The 9312-nt window shown below is 46.1% G+C and overlaps 1 protein-coding gene across 5 annotated transcripts; it reads right to left on the bottom strand.

Moving 5' to 3' along the window:
* Positions 1 to 1656: 1656 nt before the first annotated feature.
* Positions 1657 to 9102, bottom strand: LOC122386880 (26S proteasome non-ATPase regulatory subunit 7-like). Of its 5 annotated transcripts, none has more exons than XM_043376575.1 (2): positions 9057 to 9102; positions 1657 to 3154 (listed from the first exon to the last, which is right to left on the bottom strand). In XM_043376575.1, exon 2 carries the CDS (start codon positions 3101 to 3103, stop codon positions 2054 to 2056), a length of 1050 nt encoding a protein of 349 aa, XP_043232510.1. In that variant the 5' UTR covers positions 3104 to 3154; positions 9057 to 9102; the 3' UTR covers positions 1657 to 2053. The 5 variants fall into 5 exon arrangements, with proteins under 5 accessions (XP_043232510.1, XP_043232507.1, XP_043232508.1 ...); XM_043376572.1 differs by lacking the exon at positions 9057 to 9102 and adding an exon at positions 8804 to 8906; XM_043376573.1 differs by lacking the exon at positions 9057 to 9102 and adding an exon at positions 8820 to 8881.
* Positions 9103 to 9312: the final 210 nt, after the last annotated feature.

Here is a 9312-nt window from a genome sequence, read left to right as displayed (position 1 = left end):
CGCCCGACGTGCCGCTCCGTCTGCGTCCGTCTTGTGGCGTCGCTGTTCCGGTCTCTGGGTCCTCGGCTGCTGCCGGTCGGGACACCTCACCAATAACAGCGCAGCGGATTAATGACGGCCATTCCGCCGAGGCGACGGTCGCTGTTTTGCCGTGCGATGAAACGACGCCATTGTCGCTCGAGAAATTCGCCAATGTTTGCTCAGACCAGGCCGCTGAGAGGAATTCTCTCATGATATCGCGATGCCTCGGTCACTCAGAAGCCCCACTTGGTTTCACTTCTGACAACAAAAGAAAGCCTGATATGAAACGCAACAACAAAAAGGAACACCAAATTGACAGTGATGTGGAGAAAACAGCGGCGAAACCCTTCTACCCGTCGGCGATATGCGCGATCGCGGCTCTCCGATCGAGAGAAGGGCGGTCTCGACCGCAGCATATTTCCCGATTGATCAGTTCTGACAGAGCGCTGACGTTTGGGAGCGCGGCGGCGGAATCCCTTTGATCTCGCTCGGGGCGTCTCGGTGCAGGCAAACACGCCTCCATCGAGGGCCGTCTGTCGAACCAAGCAAGGGGACGCTACTGGTTAGCTGAAACCTTTCGGGGCAACCGGCCTGTGCTTCCCGAGCTTTCAGGGTGACAGGTGTGTAAGGTCACGAGTGGGTCAGCCCAGGTCAGGATGGAAAAGACATGGAAGGCTGAGCCCAATCGAAAGTTATCAATGCATATCGAGATTAGTGGTGCGGGGTATTTGCCTGGCCAAAGTACCGCTTAACTATTAGTAGCCCTTGTGAGATTCGATAGCTGCCAGTCCGTAAAGCGGGTGAGAACTTCTCATTCGTACAAAAACGTGCGCGACGACAATATGACCAGCGCCTTCCCTACGTCTTACCATCTGTCTCCGTAAGTAAGGTCCCGCTCCTCTGTTTCATACCGCCGACCTCTCTGTCGTCTTACCGATCCCGGCGCGGGCCGTCCCAGTTCCGGTCGTTCGGTATCCCAGGTCGGCGCCTCGTTACCGTCAGGCCCTCTGGCTGTCGCCGGCAGCCGTCGGTGGCGGCGCTGGCGGCGGACAGGTCACAGCGGGGGGCCGACAGCGGCGCTGCCCGGCCCGATAGACTGCTGAGTGGAGGGGCCGACGGCTGTGAATATTCAGGGAATATTTCCGCTCCGGCCCGGGAGAGCCGCGGCAAACGATGCCCGGAGTCGGGGAGCTCTATTGGACGGCCCGGGCGCTGGCTCGGACGGGGCACGGGGAGGCAGGAGGGGAGGGGCCCAGCTAATGGATCCCGCCCCGCACACCGATCAACTACAGTAACAGCTCTGCCACAGTACGTATATAGCCGAATGTAAAAAAAAAAAAAATGAGCGGAGAAATGGTAATATAGCAATGCAACCGCGATTGCATTGCGTATTAATTTTTGTTGACCTATTCGATATTGCTGCACATTTGTTGCCGCTTACAATTAATATTGAGAATAGTTTCAATACACGTTTAACACCGTCATTGATCTGGATTTCTCATTTGTTTGCTTCCAAACGAACGATTTGTTTGTTAGACTTAGCATAATCGATTGGCGCAGAAAGTGACATCCACCCCCATACTCGCCGTTCCGAGCAAATATCAACAAAAATAACACCATACATTTACCCAATGGTACAGTGAGATTTGTATTGGCTCGCTTCCATAGACGCGCTCACAAATGATCTCAACATGAACACACAACAATTGTGTTCGTTCGGTGCCTGCACCTTACTTTTACGGATAAGTTCGAAACGTGAGTAGCGGGTCATTCTGAGACTTCCAAATGATGGAGAGTGTTAACAGTTGTTCAGGAACGGACTTAGCATTGGTGATGACTGGAGTTTCATTTGTACAAAAGCGTATGCCACAAAAGTCTGACCAGCACTTTTCCTACCGCAAATCTGCCTCCGTAAGTTGGGGACATGCCACGACGCCACCGTGTGCCTAAATAACGGATCCACGCGGGCGTCACCAGCCAGCACAGAGTCCAGAGATTGAAACACAAATAACATATGCACGTCAGTTTACTATCACTTCTTAGAGTCCTTTTTGTCTTTATCGTCCTTTTTGTCGTCACTCTTGCTGTCCTTATCCTTGTCCTTATCCTTATCGTCCTTCTTGTCCTTGTCCTTTTTGTTACTTTGCGACTCCTTCTTCTCGACATCCTGGTTGGAGAGCTTGTTGTCGATGAGGTTGTGCAGCGCGATCACTGAGCGGATCATCGAGGCCAGATACACCACCAGCATCTGGTCGTTGGTCTTGACGTACAGCGACTTGACCAGGTCGCCGTGCGTGATGTCCGGCAGCAGGTTGAAGATGTCCTGCAGCGCGTACACGATCTGGTGGTTGACGGGCAGCTTGCCGTCCACCACCTGCTGCAGGTAGTTGCGGATGCCGCGGATCTGACCCAGCAGGCCCTTGAGGCCGACCAGCTGGTTGGTGATGCGCTGCGACAGGGTGCCGACGGTGGTGTCCTTGACGTCCCGCAGCAGGTGCTCCACGCCCACCTCCTCGGCCTCCTCGGCACCGATCTCGGTCGGCACGTGCTCGAACGTCTTGGAGGTGGGCGTGCCGTCGTCGTGCACCTCCTCGTAGGCGACGTACGCCTCGGTCGGCAGTCCGATCGACTTGGGCTTGGCGTCAATGATGATGAGCACGGAGTCGGCGCAGTACTTGCGGATCAGCTCGTTGATGGCCACGTCGTTCTGGTGCAGCTTCGGGCCCGTGTGGTACCAGCCGACGATCTTCTCGCGGGCGTTCACCTTTTTGAACATGCCGTACATGCTCTCGAGGTAGTCGTGGTCCAGGAACCACACCGACTTGTCCTTGTCGTCCTCGTCGAACGGCACGGCGAAGCTGTTGGACACGTCCAGCACGCCCTTCTTCTGCCAGCTGCCCAGCAGGACCCCCACCACCCGCTTCTGGTTGCCGATCTTGCTCATGCGGTTGAAGTGGTCGACGACACTGAGCAGCACCAGCGGGTGGACGATGATCTTCTTCACATTCAGCTCCAGGTCCTTGGGACCGATGGAGACCTTGAGGTCCTCAGTTTTGGAGCTGGACACAGCCGCAGCAGCCATTTTGAGTGTTTACAGCAGAATTCACCAGAAATAGGTACTCAACAGCTTCACCTGAAAGAAGAGAAACATTGTGTAAGATATACAATATCTTGGTCAATTACCTTCTTCCACATACCACTGTTGCATGAAGTATTAAGTAAAGACTACATAGCTTGAGTACCTTGTTCCAATGGAGTCACGTCTTTTTGGAATTTCTCCAATAGATCAGTGATGCTATCACCATATCAATATCGATATGCACGATGTGTTTGAAACAAGCTAAATAATAGGTACATCTTGTGCAAAAGCAAATTAGTGCAGTGTGTACTTATACTTACAAAGAAAACATTGGGAAAATCATGCGATAAAACATCTTACAGCCCAATATACTAATGGTATATTTGTATTATGGAAAACATTATTTCTTAAAGCTGGAAATATTAATCAATTATCCATTTTCTTAGGATGAAATGGTGCACTCCTGGATATCCTATTCAAAGCAAATATTTCCACTTAACTTTTTAATGAAAATAAATAGAACAAGCATAACCAGGGATGCGGAGCCATGGAAATTGCAGACGGCTTCGGCTCCGGCTCCGGCTCCGGAGAAAGAAATCGGCTCCGGCTCCGAGTAAAATGGTCCGACTCCAATGCTCAGTACATCCCCTATGCAATTAAATACGAGTGGAAGAAAAAAAGACGATGGGATTGGTGCACGTTGCTTCTGTATTTGCATAACAAAGCTACCTATTTTCATATTTAAATACCACATGTTTTATTGTTTTACTGCCTTGAACTGTCAAACCGAACTAGGTCAATAATTTTTTCCTCTTCAAAAAAAGGAGCCGGAGTCGCCCCTTTTTTGACGGCTCCGGCTCCGGGCTTTCACGGCTCCGGCTCCGGGCAAAATATGCCGGCTCCAGCTCCGCACCCCAGAGCATAACTAAACCTGATTCAAGATTGGTCAAATTGTGAAAATGCCCTTTTTCTGATTCACAAATCAGCTCATCAATTGCTGCCCAGATTACCAACTAGAAGGCAGTAGCCAATGCTTGCATAGCAAGCTTTCCTTCACTGTAGTGCCCAGACTCTGAGACACATGGGTTCAAATTCTGTCAATCTGTGCATTCCATCATCCAGACTGCAAAGTGTGGCAGCAGCAAACAATTGAAAAGCCATACCAGCTAGATAAGGGTGACAATCCACACCAGTAAAGAGCCAAAAAACAGCCAAACTGGAAATCAAAATCTGCACCAGCCAGCAATGAAAAATTATAATTTGAATTTTACCATCAGATATAAATATTGGCACTTCAATTTCCAATGTGAAAAACTGCAACAGAAGGATAACTTCCGTGGCCCAGCCCCCCCTAAACACCCGAATAGAAAGTAATACACCCATGCAGTAGTCCAGTAAGCATGTTATCAGGGCGCTGTTTGGTCACAGCTTTTTATCAGCAGCAGCTTTTTGCGAGCATGCTGCTGTTTCTTGGCTCCTCATTGGTCAAATTCATGTGGTTCATTCATTCATTCGACCAATGAGAGGCCAAGAAGCGCCAGCAATAACTTCTATATTATATGGGAAAACCAGCATCCCAATGCTGCTAAAAGCAGCGACCAAACAGAGTTCAGGCCTGCTTGAGTTTGCGTCGGGCCGGCTTGAGTTCGCTTGTCGGGCCGGCTTGAGTTCGGCCCTGTACTGCCCCAGGTAAATTCCACATCACACACAGGAAACGTGCACCCCATGCTGCCTGATTGCCCCTGCACAGTCAAAGCTCTTATTATAACTACCACTCTTTGCATTTCAATCTGTACTTTGCAGTCTGGTTCATCACAATATTCCAATGCCAAAAAGCCAAATTCATCAAACAAATCAAAATAAAAAGCAACCAAATATTGAACAAAGACATGATGACATGGATAATCCTCAGTGGCATATTGTTGTTCATGATACCGCCGGACCAGCACTAGCCGAATGTCATGATTGCCATCCCCAGTGGCCAGTACAGGCCAAGTGGCCTCTTATCCCGATGACCAACTAAGGTGATGTAAGATGAGGTAACATGTGGTCATACCGACACTTTGCTAAGAAAACATTAAACACAAATTTAGGAATAAAAGCGTGATACGAAGGCAATGATGCATGACAGGTGACTCAATGGCAATGATGCCTTCGGCCCTGCGTGACTCAGACTCGTCTTGAACCATCTGACCTAAAACCCAAATGCCTTCATTCTTCTTTCGCTCCGTAAACATACTTACTTACTTACTTACTTACTGAATTACAGGAAAGGTGATAGGCTAGTAAAAGGAAGCCTGTGGATTTCCTGCTCATTGGCTTGTAGTTTAGTCGGTTCTGGTTTGGTACAGCCAGTTCTTCCAGTGTTTGTCTAGAGCATTTTTGAATCTGTTGACTGTCCTGGCATTCACTACTTCTTCAGGGAGACTGTTCCACTTGTTCACAACTCTGTGCGAGAACGCGTTCTGCCTCTGCGCGCGATTTGCCGATGGTTTAATCAGCTTAAGTGAGTGTCCTCTTGTGGTGGCGTCTGGTGGAGCCCTCTGAAAGATCCGGGTGTGGTCGATCCTAATTCCTCCTGTTAGAATCTGATACACTATGATCATGTTCCCTCTTTCTCTTCTGTAGTGCATGCTTGGTAGCTTCAGTTTCTCCAGCCGCTCCTTGTATGCTAGATGCCTGACTGATGCTACCATTTTTGTGGCCCGCCTCTGAACTCTCTCAACCTTGTCTTGGTCACCGCAGTAGACAGGACCCCACACACAGTTTCCATATTCCAGTATCGGTCTAACCATCGCCTTGAAAAGTAGTGGCAGTGTGATTTCGTCTAGGGTCAGGAAAGTGCGTCGTATCAGACCCAAAGTGCGGAAGGCCTTTCCCACTGCTGAAGCTGCCTGTGCATGAAATGTTAGGGAGTCATCAACCAGGATCCCAAGGTCTCTCTACTTGTACTTTATATTTGTGGCTCCAAGGTGCATGACCTTACATGCATGTAAACATGCATACACAGCCGGGGCATTCCACGATAGATCGACCAAAGCTGTGCACCCTCATATTTTATTTTTCGCTCAAAATTCGTCTAGGGGGTTGTTTTGGGCCGGAAAGCCAGCTGTGGCGATGATTTTTTTTTTCGACGAACGGTTAACGAGATATAGCCTCAGGCAATTTCTGGAGGTCACGCTTCAACCCTATGTTTGGCGGCTCATAACTAAAAAACTATTGACTTTTGTATAAGGATAACTTTATGTCTTCCAACTCAAAATCAACCAAGGAAACTTTTGGCTATCTCGGATTTTCGATTTTCGAAAATTTTGGTCACGTGACCTCTTGACCTATTTTTTGAAGAGTGACCTTGACACTTTCCCACCTGAAAGTTAAAATTTGGTCTGATGACGATTCAAGCCTTATCAATGGTCGTTCATATGCGACAATAAAAAACATGGCTATCGGCCTGCATTGACCTCAGGTCAGGTCATCTTTGTGACCTGCCCATTATAAGTCAATGGCAAAAGTACCGGCTAGGCCACTAAAACGCATCGGACTGGTAGAGTTACTTCATAATCATACCATATTAGGTTATTATTGATCACTCTGGTGCAATTTTGCATCAGTGACCCGCGGAAAGGTCATCCGAGGTCACATTATGACTCACGACATTCATATGCCTTTTATGTCTATATCTTTTGATAGAATAGGTATAGGGATTTGGGAAACACATCAATTAGTTCACTTTGGCCAGGCGCATCATGCCATACGCAGCCTTATATGTTAAGGTCATTTCGTGACCTTGACCTAGGGTCAAATTTTGGTCAAATTTCATATTTGACCTTTCGAAATAAAAACTTATACAATTCGATCCGACTGGAAAAAGCAAACACGATGGCGCTATTTTATACATCTGACTTCATAAACATAATAAGATATTGGCGAAAAACGTTTTTATTCCGTGAAAAATGTTTATTTTCAGCCAGATTAAATAACAATATTTTGGCGTGGTAAAGGCATTCGAGGTGCATAGACACGTTGGCGTAAGTACTTGTACCTAAGCAATTCACGCTCATATGACTCGGTGTTGCGGTCATTTCTACAGGTACCAATCTAAAAAAAATAGCATAGGTAGAATATGTGATGATCAGCAGTTTCGTACATTTGGCATGAATAATAATCACTCACATAAAACATTTTCCTATGTACACCCTAATCGGCACGCACGGCACACAGCAAACCGACAACATATTCACAACAACACAACACAACATTGGTCCGATCCAACAGTGCAACTTTCCAAGCTCGTCTTCTTTGTATGTGCTTATCTAAGACACTTTGACTTCCTTGCCCTCCCGATCTTCTGAAAGCTCGTGGACGTGGACTGTGGTCAGGTCAACTGGACAGAATCTGTGGTACTGTCTCGTCCCCTTCACAGTTTTGGCCCTGGCGAAGCGAGCTTGTGAGTGATTTATGTGAGTGATTACTATTCATGCCAAATGTACGAAACTGCTGATCATCACATATCTACCTATGCTATTTTTTTTTTTAGATTGGTACCTGTAGAAATGACCGCAACACCGAGTCATATGAGCGTGAATTGCTTAGGTACAAGTACTTACGCCAACGTGTCTATGCACCTCGAATGCCTTTACCACGCCAAAATATTGTTATTTAATCTGGCTGAAAATAAACATTTTTCACGGAATAAAAACGTTTTTCGCCAATATCTTATTATGTTTATGAAGTCAGATGTATAAAATAGCGCCATCGTGTTTGCTTTTTCCAGTCGGATCGAATTGTATAAGTTTTTATTTCGAAAGGTCAAATATGAAATTTGACCAAAATTTGACCCTAGGTCAAGGTCACGAAATGACCTTAACATATAAGGCTGCGTATGGCATGATGCGCCTGGCCAAAGTGAACTAATCGATGTGTTTCCCAAATCCCTATACCTATTCTATCAAAAGATATAGACATAAAAGGCATATGAATGTCGTGAGTCATAATGTGACCTCGGATGACCTTTCCGCGGGTCACTGATGCAAAATTGCACCAGAGTGATCAATAATAACCTAATATGGTATGATTATGAAGTAACTCTACCAGTCCGATGCGTTTTAGTGGCCTAGCCGGTACTTTTGCCATTGACTTATAATGGGCAGGTCACAAAGATGACCTGACCTGAGGTCAATGCAGGCCGATAGCCATGTTTTTTATTGTCGCATATGAACGACCATTGATAAGGCTTGAATCGTCATCAGACCAAATTTTAACTTTCAGGTGGGAAAGTGTCAAGGTCACTCTTCAAAAAATAGGTCAAGAGGTCACGTGACCAAAATTTTCGAAAATCGAAAATCCGAGATAGCCAAAAGTTTCCTTGGTTAATTTTGAGTTGGAAAACATAAAGTTATCCTTATACAAAAATCAATAGTTTCTGAGTTATGAGCCGCCAAACATAGGGTTGCTGCGTGACCTCCAGGAATTGCCCGAGGCTATATCTCGAAAACTGTAGGTCAAAAAAAAAATTATCCTTGCCACAGCTGGCTTTCCCGCCCATTTCTACCCTATACACCAATTTTGAGCGAAAAATAAAATATGAGGGTGTCAATTTAATTTTTTTTGGTCGATCTATCGTGGAATGCCCCAGCCATGATATTTTACGAAGTACGGAAGCTTATGAAATGCACAATGACTTAGAATAAAGACAATTATAACCTCAGACGTCCTATACCATCACGCCGGTTACCAACAACACGCAACGCGCTGTATATAGAGTGCGGCACATTTGCGCTATAAGTGCGCCATATTTGAGATGATTTCGAATCATTGTCGTCGGTCTCTACAAATAAAAATCAATTGGTAAATGTATATTGTGAATGTTTAAAACTTTCTCAGTCAAAAAAATTACAACTTAATTTCAGAAATTTTCAAAAAGTATTTGCCATCGCAAGCAATTATGAATAATTACTTTGATGTATTTTTGTTGGTCTTGATTGATTTGAATTTGGCAGCTGAGCAGAGGAAAACAGCATAGCAAAGAAAAAAACTATCAAGGAAACAAATACAATTCACGGCAATCCTTATCTTGCGCTTCGGCTTATAAAATGTGTTGCGATATATTCTCGGTAATCTTTATATATGCTGTAGTATCGGAAAGCAGGAAAGATATAAGAGAAAAGCCGTAAAACTAATGTCTCGGTGCTGTCGACCACTAGCCTGACGAC

This window comes from Amphibalanus amphitrite, unplaced genomic scaffold (genome assembly GCF_019059575.1).
Source record: "Amphibalanus amphitrite isolate SeventyFive unplaced genomic scaffold, NRLGWU_Aamphi_draft 000265F_arrow, whole genome shotgun sequence".
NCBI classification, from domain to species: Eukaryota; Metazoa; Arthropoda; class Thecostraca; order Balanomorpha; family Balanidae; genus Amphibalanus; species Amphibalanus amphitrite.
Note: the sequence above shows the minus strand (reverse complement) of the source record. Positions and strands in the feature narration are given on the sequence as shown.

Excerpts from the sequence above, each read along its gene's own strand:
- LOC122386880 (XM_043376575.1), bottom strand. The coding sequence starts at position 3,103 with ATGGCTGCTGCGGCTGTGTCCAGCTCCAAAACTGAGGACCTCAAGGTC.